Source organism: Plenodomus lingam (assembly GCF_022343315.1).
Source record: "Plenodomus lingam strain CAN1 chromosome Unknown contig_11, whole genome shotgun sequence".
Classification (NCBI taxonomy): domain Eukaryota; kingdom Fungi; phylum Ascomycota; class Dothideomycetes; order Pleosporales; family Leptosphaeriaceae; genus Plenodomus; species Plenodomus lingam.
In genome coordinates, this window is record NW_027093929.1 from 2,527,147 (window position 1) to 2,542,430 (window position 15,284).

Here is a 15,284-nt window from a genome sequence, read left to right on the forward strand (position 1 = left end):
GCAAGTCGCGTCGACGTCATGTAACATGTTCGCTACCCAACTCCATGACTCGCTGGCTTGGCAAGCTCGCTAGCAGACGGTGCAGCTCATTTCCATGTGGAGGAGTTGAAGATCGCCAAAACGCTGCGATGCCACCATTGCGCCCATTGACTTCCGCTCTACATGCCATCAGACGCAGTCAGCTGATCTCGGCTCGAATAAGGCAACATGGACGCATACATATCCGGAGTTGCTCTTGCTCCGCATCTCAGCAACAACAACAATCGCAGCAATCGCAAGCATCAGTCGGAGATGCTAAGAATGCTTCGTTGAACCCTCCCAAACCTTCTACAGACCACCGCACCCTGGCCGAAACACACGATCTTTTTATAACATCGCCATATAGTCCTGGCTCTCCCTTGCTCCTCCCCAATGGCGCATATGTCTTCCAGAAACTGCAAGCGTTCCTGCGTGCGCAATATCCACAATTCGGCTTCGAAGAGGTCATCACCCCCATCATATACAAAAAGTCATTGTGGGAGAAGTCAGGTCACTGGCAAAATTATGCAGAAGACATGTTTAGCGTACAAGGACGGGGCGCGACGGCAGAGATACCACAAGCAGAAGCAGAGGACAATGGAGAGTTTGGGCTGAAACCTATGAATTGCCCAGGGCATTGCATATTATTCCGGGACAAGGTCATGAGCTACAGGAACTTACCCGTACGATACGCCGACTTCAGCGCGCTGCATCGAAACGAGATATCGGGGGCACTCACTGGGCTGACCAGAGTTCGAAGGTTCCATCAGGATGATGCTCACATCTTCTGTCGACCGGATCAAATACTGGCTGAAATCGAACAAACTCTCAAGTTTGTAGGTATGGTATACAACACCTTTGGTTTGGGTCCTTATAAACTGCTTCTTTCTACCCGCCCAAAAGAAAACTTCATTGGTACTATCGAGGAGTGGGACCGTGCCGAGGCACAACTCAGTACTGCCTTGGACAATATCGGTAGCGAATGGGCTGTCAACGAGGGAGATGGCGCATTTTACGGCCCAAAGATTGATATCATTCTGAAGGATTCCAACGGGAAAGAGCATCAGACAGCGACAATACAACTAGACTTCCAACTCCCGCAGCGCTTCGACCTACAGTATCAGGCATCACCCGAGGAAATAGAGGCTGGCTCAGAGATGTCAATGGATGCAGGCCTGGACACTTCTCTACGCCGTCCGGTCATGATACATCGTGCCATTTATGGCTCTATCGAACGTTTCATGGCGCTGTTGATTGAGCACTATGCTGGCAAATATCCCTTTTGGCTCTCGCCCAGGCCCGCCATAATCCTTTCATTGAATTCTGATCCCAAGCTCCTCCAACACGTGTCTCATATACAAGCCGTGCTCTCTGGCGTCAAAGCAAGCAAAGAGCCTGTTGTTTCACCGCCATCTGATCCAAAGCCGCTACCACTTTCAACTATACAGCTTCCTATTGACATTGATACAAGCAGTCGGCCCCTTGGTAAGAAGATCGCAGAAGCTCGGACCAACAAGTACAATCACATCATCGTGGTTGGTGGACGCGAGATCGAAGCTGGCGTCATGAACTTGCAGGTGGTCAGTCAACCCAATGAGACTGCCACCTTTGCGATGTTAGAGAAGGTGCTCGGCAATGAGATTCCTAATAAGGTCAAAGCGAAGACGGAAGTGAAGATCAGCTTAGAAGCGGCCAGGATATATTTCACTGGCTTGGTGAATTCTTATCTATGATTCAAATCCGACTCGGACGATCTAGAACAGAAGTATCATACAATGTTCATCCATCAAAATCTGAGCTAGCAGTGTTGTAATCTCACCCCATCTGTGACTTGGATTCACAGTCACATTCACCGTCATTAGCGCCGCGCAGAATTGTTCTCAAGACATAAATCAAGGCCACACCCACTTACTTCGACCACTTACTTCGACCACTTACTTCGACCACTTACTTCGACCACTTACTTCGACTACGACAGCTTCTCCAATTGCACAAAAACCAGCACTCTCCTCCGCGTTCTTCAATATGTCATCCGCAAGCGACGAGATATACAAATCCATACTTCCACCTATCAAGTGCTCTCATCCACCTCCAAGACCACCCAGGTAAGACCTTGCTGATAGGCGACATTTACAACTATGTAGTCAATTTACAACGGGTCCAGAGACGCATATTCAGACATGATCACGATCAAAGTGGGACCTGATGGGGCTACGAAGTCCTTTCATGTTTACCGTGGACTACTCTGCTTCCATGCACACTACTTTCACGCTTTGCTCGACGGCGGCTTCAAAGAGGCTGGATCCATGGTTGTCACACTGAAGCATATTCCTATCGAGGTCTTTGAGTTATTCTTCTACTGGATAAACACTGACAATTTGCCGCGTATGACTCCGAGATCAGTTGAGACATGCGTAGCATTGCTCAAGGCCTACTTCTTCGCCGACTACTTCCTCGCTACTGGATTCAAAAACGCCTTGTTGGATCACTTCCTCCTCAACTTTTATGCAATCTCTGTCATCGCATCAAATACTGAGCTGATCTACGAGAACACGGGCGAGACAGACTCCTTGCGGCGCTTTACCAAAGATATCGGTCTCAACTTCACTTGTTCGATTTTCAAGGAACATGTGTTTGGACCGCAAGACACCTTCCACAAGCAGTTCATGCTGGACATCCTCCGATCGCTACACAAAAAGCCGGACCTTTCGCCAATGTCGTCTGAAGATGTGGCAGATTGGCTCATGGGGCAGACGCAGACATTCTGCGCGACCTATCATGACCACAACGCACCGGAAATCCGAGCGTCCAGAGCGGCTGCTTAGTTCGCAACGCTTACGCACAATTCTTGTGCATTGTGTAAGGCCTCCTCGTTAGTCACGTGTTTCGAATGCTAAGATTATGCAGGCAATCGCAGAACAAGGCTGTGGGTCATCGGACGCTAGAAGAGGATGGGTAGTGGAATCGCACGTTAGATTCTGAAATATGCGCCTAGGCGTTTACTCTACACTGTGGCAGTGTGTCTATTAAACCACTTATTCACATGATTATTGTGGCTTTGATTGCTTTGCGTGACTTCCTTTTTGTTAGGGCAGTAGGGTTGCTTACCTACTTCGCCAGTCAGGTTGCACCTTCCCCCTACCTCCATCTTCTCATTGTGTATACCATCTTTTCGTTCCTCTCCTCATCGTATATACCCACCGCTCCCAATGAGCAGCGAAATCACCTTCACAGTGCTTTTAATCACTGCTTACGTACAGCCTTGCCACTGAGTCACGATAGTTCTCTATTACGATGGCTATTCTCCCTGCATTAGCTTATCAGTCACTTTCACCTTCACCCACAATAAGTCAACGCATTTTCGTACCTTCTTTTCAAAGTGGCGCTAACACAAACTACAGATTCGACGCGTTTGCACACTCACGTAGTCTTCTTTCTCTCACCTTCTTACTTCTAACACCACCAACTCACCGAAACGCCAGAATCAGTCTGCGAGATGGCGACACCGGAAAAGGAACACAAGGCGGGCAAGGTTTATGATGCACCTATTGAGCTACCCAAGTGCGCGCATGCCTCAACCCCCCCTCCGCCGTGAGTCTTTACCCCCAGGTGTCGCAATACTAGCACAACTAATAGTACATAGAGACGAATACGGAGAAATAGTTGAGGTCGTTGTCGGAGATGACAGATTATTCCCAAAGGAAACTTTTCAGGTCTTTGATGGACTTCTCAAGCATTACTCCTCGTACTTCCGTTCAGCCCTCAAAGAAGAGTGGATCGGGAAAGGTGCAAAGACAATTGCATTACCATTCGACAAGCCAAACGTGTTCCGAGCGTTCTATAATTGGCTGTTCGCCAGACAGCTGTATTCCCGACTCTCTGACGATGGATCCATTCCCATGAGCGTCCAGCTAATCTGTGAGGTTTACGTCTTCGGCGACGTTCGTGGCGTGTCAGAGCTATGTAACGCTGCCATAGACCTCCTCTTTCAGCGAAACTCCCAGAGATGGGAATTTCCTGAAGATTCACTGGCCTACATCTACGACAACACAACACATGCGTCCCCACTACGCACTTACATGGTCGAATATGGAGTCGAGAAGTATGATTACGGCAGATCAAACGTGGGAATAATGGACCTACCACAGGAACATCTCGCAGAATGCCTATTGACATTATGCAAACAGCGTAAGCAACCCTGCTATCTGAAGGATATGGCAATTGGAAAATACATTCACACCAAAAGCCTTGAGATTTGCAGCAAATACCACGACCACACTGGCCAGGCTGGATCCACGGATGCAAGGCTTGAGAGGAATGCCAGCGCGTGACTCGTTCAACTTGACACAAGCGACAAGTAGTCATCGGGGCTCATCAAGAACGACAATCTCACATTTCACTACATTTTCAAATTCGAATTCACACAATGTTTAATGTGTCCGTAGTGTGGATATAGGGATCACATAAGTGAACTGTGTATTCACCTATTCTTTTCCTGCGAAATGTGTTTAATAATTAATAAAAAAAATGCAACTGCAGACTTATATATAGCTAAGCGGACAGGAAACCCTGTTTGACTATTATCTGATAGACAGAACGTCTATAATTTTCCGCTAAACGGCAGGTGGAAGTATGATTTTTGGAAACCAGAATCTATGGCAAGACTCCTGTGAACAGGCATTTGATGCTGCTAATACTTTAGAAGCCCTAATAGGCCACATATGAATCTAGTTACTGTTCTATCTAACAGCAAATAACGTTAAATGATAAGGTAAATAGCAAAAAGAAAAAGTAAAAAAGATAATGACAAGTGGGGGATTCGAACCCCCGCAGGTTGCCCTATGAGAAACCTCTTGAGAATGCGTCTTCAGAAGAAGACAAGCTTTCGCTTGAGTCACACGCCATAACCACTGCGGAATGTTAGAAAGGAAGACATGGATTGACTCGGAGTGATGCTTACCTCGGCCAACTTGTCTATTGATGCAAAATTCTCGATGTAGTTGGTATATAATGCAGAATTTGTGAAATTCGCCAAGCCCTCCATACCCCTCCAAAGATGCACACATGGGCAACGACCCCACTAACTCAGCCTAGCAAGGTCATGTTTTCGACAGTCGTGCACCTATTAGAGGAGCAAACCGGACTTGGATCGCAAATGCCTTATTTTAGCAAAGAACCTAGGTATTCCCGAAATGGCAAATGCTCGGCACCACCTCCCAGATTACACATTCACCAACAGAATCACGGTGGAACAGTTTTCTCTCGTTCTACTGAAAGAGTTCTACAGTCTAAAAGTTATAAGATTGTTCTACAGATGGCTGGTTGCGCTGCTTTTGGTTAGCTGCCTGGATCTGAAGCATATATTGCCATTTCGCGCAGCCGATCAATTGTAACTGCGATACGTAGGAAGCACTTCGCGAGGAGACCTAGTGAAGTGTATTAAACACTAGACCACCGAGTGGACACAAACTTTGTGGAAAAGTTAGAAGCCAAGGTATGCGAACTTTATCAGAAGTGTCATTGGCTCGTGGTACAAAGCGTTTTATGTGGAGGGTAGGTGATCTTATTCGATGCACACACTGTTGAATCGACATGCCGCTGAGGCTGAACTCTTTTTCCACATTTCATGAGGACTTACATATTTTGCCAAGGTGCAGAACGTCGCTCGTGACTAAGATCGCGGATTCACATGCTAGGAAAGACTTCCCCATCCACCCACAGAACCCCTCCTCCAATCTACCCTAATCCCGCTCCATCTGCCAGATGTCCTACACTCTGATCCCCATCACTCTACCCCACAATTCTCAATCCCACAATGCGTCATAGTATGTACATACCTCAACCTCCCGCCCTCGACCCTAAACTCATGTGAATCCGGCCACCCACTCCTCCCAAACTCCATCATCACATCCACCGCTCCGACTACCTCATCAACCACATACCGTCTCCTCGTCAACGGCACCGCCGTCGGTATAAACCCTGCACATGACCCATTGGGCCCCTCATCGCCGTACAATCCACCTTCGAGCCGCACACACGGCGTTCCCCACGGCACAGTCACGTTGGGGTTGCTAAACACATCGCAGTAGGCGTCTGCGGCTGCTTTGAGGGTTGCTCGGGTGTCACGCTGCGGTTCCGGAATGGGGCCCCAGTTCTCGCGTGGGGAGTGGTAGGCGTAGCCTGTTATGTTGAACAGCCAGTCGCCGGGCTTTGTGATGACGGAGTCGAGTTTATTGATCTGGTGGTTTGTGAAGCGGAGTTGAGTGCCAATGACGTGGGGGCGTGTGCTGCTGTTTACGATGACTTCGGTGTAGGTTGCGCAGGCGGTAGTGTCGTAGAGGGAGCGATTGTGGGTGATGGCGAGGGGTTGGTTGAGAATGCTGGCATTGAGGGGGAGGTGGATGTTGTTTTCGTAGTATCCAAGCCAGGTGGAGTTGTCGAGGTGGGGGGTTAGGATTGAGGGCTTGCCATGGAGTTGGGCGGAGAGATAGGATTCAACGGCTGAAGCGAGCTGTTGCCGTGTGCAGTACGCGGAGGTCAGGGTTAATAATCCAGTTGTGATAAATATGAATTGAATCATGGTGTGTTTGAGATATGCCAGACAGAATAAGGGCCGGAAGTGAGTTCTGTCAACAGCAAATATGAAAGAAGATAATATCATCCTGATCCCCCCACAGCACTATAAATCCAATCTGCGGTAAAAGTCGAAAATATGCGGTACATGACGAGTGCCCCACTCCCAGACCCTTCCAAAAATGCACATCCATCTCTATACCCCTGTATGATCTGAGCCTTTGGTATAGATCGATGATCGTTGAGGTCATTCAACTACATCAGATCATGCCTTTCCTTGATCATATCCGCAGCCTTCAAAGTCAGCACACAACGTTTAACGCTTGAAATGAACTGCTTACTCTCTCAGCCCAAGCATACACACTCGCCTGGGGTCCGCCACCAACAATCAGCGGCCATGTACTTGCATCAACAACACTGAGCTGCTCCGTCCCATACACCTTGTTTTTTGGATCCACAACGCCGCCGTCTTCTTTATTCATCATTGCCACTGTACAGCATTGGTGCGCATTACTTGGAGCCAGCGCTTTCTTGAGCATCTCTTTAACCTCAGCGTCGTCGCTCAAGCCAGGCGCCGGAGCAGTCTCGATAGGCCCGAGAACAGCAATATCTGAGGATGCCATAAGTTCACGGTTCTTCAGATAAATTGCGTGTAGAATATCGAGGTCTGTCCAGTCTAAAAGAGCGCCATAGTCAATGAGGGGCGTGTCGAATATGCTGGTCGAATTGATTGTGATGGATCCGCGACTAAAAGGACGAGTTAAGTAGATACTAGTCTCAGGGCCAGTGTTCCAAGATACGCCTCCAACGGTCACAGTATTGATATCTCGGATGATGATGGCTCGCTGCTTCTTGTAGCCATTGAGTACTGTAGATGGAACGTTCCTGCCCAACATTGCGCCGAGACCATTAGCCTTGACCCGGGCCATGATTGACGAGGTGTTCGAAGTCCAGTTAGACAAAGGTAGTTGAATCATTGTATTTCCAGTGGTAACCGTTAGATCGTACGCGCTTGGGTGACCAGCGTCATAGAGGGCGCGCTGTTCAGTTGCGTAGGTTGCATTAGATTGCAAGGTGCCCCCATTGGGCACATGATTAGATGTGTCTAGAACTTCATTTAGCACACAACTTGGAAGGCGTTTCATACCATCACGTACAGTTGTAGTTGACTTTCAGAACGAGATGATCTTGCAAGTTACGACCGACGCCTGGCAAATCGGAGACTGGCTCAATACCCAGGTTCTTCAAGTGGGATGCATCACCGACTCCAGAAAGCTGCAGGATTTGCGGACTGTGGACACCCCCAGCAGCAATGATAACCTCCTTTTTTGCGCGCACTTCACCCACTGTACCATTGTTGTTGCTGACGAACGTGACACCCAGAGCAGTAGTGCCTTCAAAGATGACACGAGACACCGCTGTGTTAGCAAGGATGTGATAGTTCAATCTCTCGCCAACTCGGTCGTAATGATTGACGCAGGCGGAAGAACGAGTCTGCGTCTTAGTATTCACAGACCGCAAAAGACGAAAAATTCCTTGTGCCCGCCCATTGTTGGGGTCCTGTGAGGGTCGTATACCAAGATTCACGGCCGCGTTGTAGAAGTTTGCTTTATCTTGATCAGAATGGTATGATTAGACCAGTATAGTAACCCTTACCACTACCGGGGTAATCGTAGGGCGCATAGCTCGCCTGGACGGGTCCAGTTGAGCCATGAACGGATAAGTCCCAAGTAATGTTGCGTTCGGCCGCGTATGAAGTATCTGGGGGTGTGAAAGTCTCGCTCTGGTTACAATTCAGCTGTATCCTACTCATAAACTGATATCTCTTTACCTTTTTGAAATAAGGCAACAAGTCTGTCCAGCCCCAACCAGTAGCTCCAAGATCCTCCCAACTATCGTACAATTCAGCGTCGGAGCGATGGAAAAACATGGCGTTTACGACAGATCCTCCACCAACAACTCGGCCACATGGTACGCCGTATGAAGTCCCTCCTAGAGCTGCTTGAGGAGTGCTCATCAACGGCAGCCAAAGGTAGGGCACTGGGAAGTAGGCTCCAGGTATCATGACACTGTCCTCTTTCTGGTCGAAAGGTCCGTGTTCAATGACAAGGACGGCAACTGGGTATTCTTGTCAATAGATGAGGCTGAACTTAATGAGGGTGTATGCATACCGTTTGCATTCTCGGTAAGCCGATCTGCCACCGTTAATCCAGCAATACCACCGCCAGCAATAACGAAGTCATATGTTGCATTATTCAACTGATCGGCTTGAATAGATCTTGCTTTACGGCCTAGATGAGACTGAGCTTGCCCAAAACTTACAACGAGCGATAGAATGATCGTTCTTATTAGCATTGCGACGTGTCCACGGTTTCGAAACTAGGAGGATCATCAGGCGAATTATGTTGGGCGTGTACAAGTATACGCGAGTTCAGCCAGTTGTAAGCGACATGCAGCACTCTGCAGATATGGTATGTTCTGGATGTTAGGGTGACAAACTATTCCTGGTCCCTGGGAGGCTATAGTTCGCCTCTTATTCATCGCATGCAGATTCATCGGCTGGGCTTATGCCTTACTCGCATGGAACTATTGATGTGGCTAAAGCAAGGGAATGTGTTGCGAAACCGGATGTTTTAGTTTTTCCTGCAAGCGACTGAGATGTTGGTGTTGCAGGAAGCCGCACAACAACGTCAATCTCATGGGAATTGCCACTGGCTGGTTGTTAATATTTTGTTTGTTACTAGCGGAAGACTCGTTAGGATGTATGCTGTTATTTCTGCCTCCTGGGAGAAGTTATTAATCGAGATCTTTTCTATCTTCTCAATGATTCAATAAGTAGACAAGAGGATTTCTCTGGATGGGCCAAACAACCACCCAAAAGGTCAACCCGGATCATGGGAGAAGGCGAGCCATCTCATTTTGCCCGTTCTCTACTCGCACCGGATTTCTGTACATGAGATTCGAACTGCAGTGAGTGCTAAGAGCTGGTGTGAAGCAGGTAAAGAGGTTGGCAATAAATGGTGCACAAACGAGAGAAACGAACGCAAATCGCATTGTTCTTTGAAATAAATGTATATGTAAGCTACATGAAAGATGCCCCCTAAATCCTTCGATACGGCTTCAAATGACAAAAAATGGGGTCTTCTGACCCTAATCTTATTTTACTGTGAGCTTCTAAAAGATTGGCATAGCACCGCTAGAGCAATGTTACGATGATTGAGTGATCTACTCACTCGTGAGGGAAGGAAGGTTGACATGCCACATCAATTGCCTTGACCAGAAGTAGCCGCGCTCACTGCAATGGCGAGTTTGTACCTCTAGGCAGCATTAGTCCTCATCCGCAACTGCGTTAACTGCATCCAAATCCACGATTGGAAATGGCATTGCGTTCACTTCAGCAAGATAACATTGTATTGATCTCCTTACTGTTCCCTTGTGGGAGCGATTCACTAATGCTATCCAACAAAGATGCTACCTAAAATTACTCTAGGGTTGTGAACAGTGGTCTATGGGCAAGACATGCATAGACATGATGAGCTTGCATATGGTCAGTAATTGGCACGACGAATTATTTTGATGCCGTTGGGGAGTGGGAACCAGTACTCGGACGAAGTGCCCAATTACTGTGATGATTTGATGATTGCTAGGGATTAGGGGAAGTGGGGATCGGGATGTGGAGCTGTCCTTGCTTGAGTGATTTTATCTTTCGGCAGATGAGAATCAGCCATAACCATACCAGTAGTATAACGCTGACTGAAACCAAGCCCCACCACCCATCTATAGTGCAATAGTCAGAGTAGTGTAGATACAGCGTGATGAGCATGGAGCTGATAGGAGAACTTGGCACTTTCACTTGCAAGCATAACACCTACTATTACGCTCACAAGCTGTTCTGCCTTACGTACTCGCACGATTTTCCAGACGCTAACCGTACTCTCCGTGAAGATGGAGATGGAGTACCTACCCAAGATGTCACATGTCATTTAGTATACATGTTGATTGGTGGTAACTCTTATTGATTGTAGTAGCCTACATAGAGCACCACTATGGTACGTACGTCAGATATGCGGGGAAATACACCAGGAATACCTTTTCTTCATGCGGCTAAACCTCGCGTTCGATTTGCATCGGTATGCGGGTGCGGGATGAAGTACCTATGTACGGTGGAGCCCCACAATCTCGAGATAACCGGCCCCTCCGGCTGCCACCAACAACCATGTTGAAATAACATGCGAATCACAGTGACTGGGAGGGATCTTACCGATTCTACTTAGTTCTTAACACGGAATTGACCTGCACTTGTATCATCGGTAGCACTCTCGGTCTCGACTACTATTTCGTTCAATCGAGCCTTGTCTCGTGCCAACGGCTGCAGCTAGCCGCCAGCAATTGTGCAACTCGCAATCTTGAAGTCGAGCCCTGAGAGAAAGACGACGTGCCTGAAGGGCAAAACACCTCCGTTGCACCCTGCCAATCCTCACTTCCTTGCTGGATTCCGTGCATTTATATGCGCACGGTACGTTCTTACTATCAGGTACCTATGGTATGCAAGCCAAGTCGGTGGATCCCCTAGAGTCCGGGCACTGAATCGTTCCCGATGTGGGGGATACGCTAGGTTGGTGCAGCGTTTCCTGCCAGGTTTCCTCGTCTTAAAGAGTTGGACATCCGCAGCATAGGTACTACAGTGAGCATCCGAGTCTTGCACGGCATATCCCAGGATGATGTCCAAGCACCCAGCGTGGATAGCGCTGTTGAGCGCATCCGCAGGCTTCGCATGCTCAACGCCCGATGTTACAGAGTCCCCAACAAATGATACTTTTACAACGAAATGTGCTGCCATTGCGTCTCAACTTTCCATCGAGCATGGCACTGTGCACTTCTCTCAGTTCGTTTCTGCTGGGACGAATCTTACCTTCCCTGATAAACATCCAGAATGTTTCCCAGCCGCGATCGAGGTCGTGGCAGACATGTGCCGCGTCGCGCTGGCTGTAGCTACTACCAACAGTTCAGGCTTGACCATGGAAGCTTGGCTGCCATCAAACTGGACCGGGCGTTTTTTAACCTCGGGTAATGGAGGTGGGTGTTCTACTACCATTGCTCTGGCTTAAACGACGCGTTAAAGGCGGCGGAAACACTAACAATCATCTTTAGGACTTGACGGGTGTATCAAATATGAGGATATGGTATACGCCACCTCACTCGGCTTCGCCTCTATTGGAACAAACAATGGACACCATGGATCGAGCGGTCTTCCATTTCTAAACAGTCCGGAGGTTGTAGAGGACTTTGCATATCGAGCGTAAGTGCTACATTGGTCAAGTGTCATCCTTGAAAAGAGGCTAACCCCTCAAAGTGTTCTTACGGGTACTGTTGTTGGTAAGGAGATTAGCAAGACCTTCTATGGAAAGGAACACGACAAGTCGTATTATTTTGGATGCTCCACTGCTGGGCGACAAGGCTTCAAGATGGCCCAGGACTATCCTGAGGAGTTTGACGGCTTTGTGACTGGTGCTCCGGCCGTTGCTTTCTCTAATTTGACATCCTGGAGTGGACACTTCTACAACATCACTGGACCCCCAGGTTCGCCAACCTTCGTTACACGTGCGCAATGGGCCATTGTCCATCAGGATGTTCTCAAGCAGTGTGACATGCAAGATGGTCTTGCAGATGGTATCCTCGAGTATCCTTATGCGTGTCAGTACGATCCATCTGGTCTGGTCTGTTCGGAGGGCAGTAACACAACGACCTGCCTGACGCCACTTCAAGTCGAGACTGTGAAGGGTGTCCACGCACCCCTTCTCAACGATTATGGTGACCTTGTATACCCACGCCTAGCACCTGGCGCCGAGCTCGCAGCTGCGCCAATCCTTCTGGCCGGGAATATTTTCCCGTACTCGGTTGATTTCTTCCGTTATGCTATCTACAATGATCCATCTTGGAGCCCGTATACCCTCAACGGAACTGATTACGACAATGCGGCACGCCTAAACCCCTTTAACATTCAAACCTGGGAGGGCGATCTCAGCGGAGTGAACAACCGAGGTGCGAAGGTGCTTCATTGGCACGGAGCTGAAGATCCCATCATCTCAAGCGAAATATCTCCATTATACTACAAACACGTAAGCTCTACCATGCGCCTGTCACCAGAGGAGCTTGACTCATTCTACCGCTACTTCACAATCTCGGGGCTCGATCATTGCAACGGAGGAACCGGTGCACACGCTATTGGTCAGGGTATTGGTCAAGTCAATAGCCTTGATCCAAAGGAGAATATACTGATGGCTATCGTGGACTGGGTTGAAAATGGCAATGCTCCCGAAACAGTTGTCGGCACCAAATTCGTCAACAACACTGAGTCCGCTGGCATCGAGTTCCAGCGAGCGCATTGCAAGTATCCCAAGCGCAATCAATACAAAGGTACAGGTGACTCGAATGTTATCGAGAGCTGGGAGTGTGTGGACCCTTAGAGACTAGGATAGAAAACAGATATGAAAGCCAGTAGGATGTGGTGCTTTAATGCGCGAAGCATTTGGTCGTAACCAACATTACCCATGTTCTGTTATCATGATAATAACAACCACACATTTGTCCTTTTTGACTGTATGCTTTCTTTTCCACATGTTTCCTACCACGACATAGTCATAGCTTGCGATAGTACTAGAACATTACGTTGGCTAGAAGTCGGACTTTAGGATCCGACAAAGCGTGTTATACTCACAATTTGAAATTTTACGGATACTTTTTATTAGCCAGACAATTGGACATTTGATGAAGCAAAAGCACTTTTGCAGAGATGCAGGTGTATGGACGGGGCGGGTACAAAAACCACAGGATCAGGCGGTAACATAGAACGAGGAGCATACCGTGATCGGAGTATATGGAGGATCCGTGCAGCGCATACCATTACTATGTGCAACAACAACCTCGCACTGCTTTTGACTTGAGCATGGTGGAGCTTTGCCATGGCAGTGGGAGCGTCAGATTTGGGGTAGGTAGGTAGAATTGGAATAAGTCAATGAATGTGAATGAGGGTGGTATGCTTCCTATTATCTCATTGTATTGACAGTCCATTCCATGAAAATCATGTAATATTATAGTGATATATACGAGAACTGTTGCACTCAATATATACACTTTTAATGTGGCAAGGACTAGTCATGTCTCTAGTATCGTGGAACTGACGTAGCAGGCGCGGATTTCAAACTGACATAAGACTTATCATGCCCAAAATCAGAATCCTCTGCGTGCTAGGTTCGAGTAGGTAGCATTAAGTCCCGCATATATGATACTCGAGCTCGCTTGCCATTTGCTACGCGGCGGTGAAAGTGAACCCACTTTCACTTTCACTTTCCACACATGAGCAATCGGGGACTGACGTCGACGCATTTCAAGTTACCCCCGCCACTTTGTAAATCTCGAAAACTCGTGATTCTAAGCAAATTTGCTCTTGCTCTATCGGGTTTGCCTGCGACTAGACAACCACTGGACAGCAACTCAACCACGCAACCACACCCTGGGCTTTATCAACTATTTTCACAACCCTCAACCTTCATCCTTTCCATCCTATCAAATCTCGTATTATATATAGCTGCTGCCTCGCCACGCGCACTATATCACATTCCCGATATCAAGGTATCTTCCCTCCGCCACCAAACACCTACAATCACGACACCTCTGTACTCAACATGGCACCTCTGAGCAGGGATGTAGCCAGGAAAGAGGAAAAGTCTTTTGCTTTCGCCACATACAACAACAAGATCTCCATGAAATCGAAAGATACCAGCAGGACGATGGCGACCACAAAGTCACCTTTCGCTCTCGCTTCAGCGTGCCACAGCAACAAGCGCGCTGTGAAGGATCCAAAGGTCGCTCAATCTTTGAAGAACGTGATCAAAGCGATTGACACACCCAATCATTCCTCGAGTCGCGCATGTAAAGGCTTGGTCGAAGCTGTCCGTCGGATCTCGACTAAGGTCCGGCGCAACACAAGCACAGCGTATCGCTACCTCAAAGCTGCCATGAACATATGCAAGGGCAACGACCTCAGAAAGCGCAAACATTACTCAGAGGAAGATAATGAGTCATTGCCATCGGCGGCGCGACGTGTCTGTTTGGGCCTCGAACATCCTGGACGAACCGACAACAAGCTGAAGCAAGACACTGTCGTTGACGAGCAAGATTCAAATGGGTCTGAGATGCCCTGGCAGGACGAGACAAGCGAGGAACATCCTGATTTCCTTGGTCTAGTTGATGGGAGCAATCAGGGGCACTCTCCGCCAACCGGCAGCGGAGATCTCCAATACCTATGCGGTCACTGGGTTCACCCAGCTCATACAGAAGTGGCGATCGACAAGAAATGCCCTAGATGTTGTATGCGAACATGCCTCAAAGATGTAGTGTGCGCAAAAAGGTGGCTAATAGCCAAGGGCGATCCTCGTGAGCTCAGCAAAGACAGGTGGGTGGAATACATGGAGATCTTGAGTGGCAGACACTCATCAACCAAAGGCGAGAACTTGAGCCTCACGCACTCGAAGGCGCGAGAGGCCAACTTGATCGCAGAGATGGAAGAGCTTTGCAAAGTAGAGAAGGCTTGGATGGCGAGCCGAGAGGGTGATGAGGGTGTTGGATCGCTCTCGGAATACGAGACCGAGCACTGCAACTATGGTGCTCATGAAGCCATGCGCCTGCATTAA

The 15,284-nt window shown here is 48.3% G+C and overlaps 8 protein-coding genes across 8 annotated transcripts; 6 read left to right on the top strand and 2 right to left on the bottom strand.

The window, feature by feature from the left end:
- Window positions 1–128: 128 nt before the first annotated feature.
- On the top strand, window positions 129–1,751 carry IAQ61_001194 (uncharacterized protein; the record flags this gene model as incomplete). The annotated part of the gene is made up of 1 exon (XM_066095011.1): window positions 129–1,751. One exon carries the CDS (start codon window positions 129–131, stop codon window positions 1,749–1,751), a length of 1,623 nt encoding a protein of 540 aa, XP_065955319.1.
- A 447-nt stretch (window positions 1,752–2,198) lies between these two features.
- IAQ61_001195 (uncharacterized protein) lies at window positions 2,199–2,843 on the top strand (the record flags this gene model as incomplete). The annotated part of the gene is made up of 1 exon (XM_003841027.2): window positions 2,199–2,843. One exon carries the CDS (start codon window positions 2,199–2,201, stop codon window positions 2,841–2,843), a length of 645 nt encoding a protein of 214 aa, XP_003841075.2.
- Window positions 2,844–3,587: 744 nt separating this feature from the next.
- On the top strand, window positions 3,588–4,349 carry IAQ61_001196 (uncharacterized protein; the record flags this gene model as incomplete). Its single annotated transcript, XM_066095012.1, has 1 exon — window positions 3,588–4,349. One exon carries the CDS (start codon window positions 3,588–3,590, stop codon window positions 4,347–4,349), a length of 762 nt encoding a protein of 253 aa, XP_065955320.1.
- Window positions 4,350–5,074: 725 nt separating this feature from the next.
- On the top strand, window positions 5,075–5,359 carry IAQ61_001197 (uncharacterized protein; the record flags this gene model as incomplete). Its single annotated transcript, XM_066095013.1, has 1 exon — window positions 5,075–5,359. The coding sequence occupies one exon, from the start codon at window positions 5,075–5,077 to the stop codon at window positions 5,357–5,359; it is 285 nt and encodes a 94-aa protein (XP_065955321.1).
- Window positions 5,360–5,803: 444 nt separating this feature from the next.
- Window positions 5,804–6,598, bottom strand: IAQ61_001198 (uncharacterized protein; the record flags this gene model as incomplete). Its single annotated transcript, XM_003841025.2, has 1 exon — window positions 5,804–6,598. One exon carries the CDS (start codon window positions 6,596–6,598, stop codon window positions 5,804–5,806), a length of 795 nt encoding a protein of 264 aa, XP_003841073.2.
- A 248-nt stretch (window positions 6,599–6,846) lies between these two features.
- Window positions 6,847–9,017, bottom strand: IAQ61_001199 (uncharacterized protein; the record flags this gene model as incomplete). The annotated part of the gene is made up of 6 exons (XM_003841024.2): window positions 8,763–9,017; window positions 8,423–8,709; window positions 8,248–8,374; window positions 7,749–8,198; window positions 6,933–7,696; window positions 6,847–6,885 (listed from the first exon to the last, which is right to left on the bottom strand). The coding sequence occupies exons 1-6, from the start codon at window positions 8,944–8,946 to the stop codon at window positions 6,847–6,849; spliced, it is 1,851 nt and encodes a 616-aa protein (XP_003841072.2). The 5' UTR covers window positions 8,947–9,017.
- Window positions 9,018–10,993: 1,976 nt separating this feature from the next.
- IAQ61_001200 (uncharacterized protein) lies at window positions 10,994–13,058 on the top strand (the record flags this gene model as incomplete). Its single annotated transcript, XM_003841022.2, has 4 exons — window positions 10,994–11,134; window positions 11,207–11,667; window positions 11,743–11,890; window positions 11,945–13,058. Exons 2-4 carry the CDS (start codon window positions 11,310–11,312, stop codon window positions 13,056–13,058), a joined length of 1,620 nt encoding a protein of 539 aa, XP_003841070.1. The 5' UTR covers window positions 10,994–11,134; window positions 11,207–11,309.
- Window positions 13,059–14,276: 1,218 nt separating this feature from the next.
- Window positions 14,277–15,284, top strand: IAQ61_001201 (uncharacterized protein; the record flags this gene model as incomplete). Its single annotated transcript, XM_003841021.2, has 1 exon — window positions 14,277–15,284. One exon carries the CDS (start codon window positions 14,277–14,279, stop codon window positions 15,282–15,284), a length of 1,008 nt encoding a protein of 335 aa, XP_003841069.1.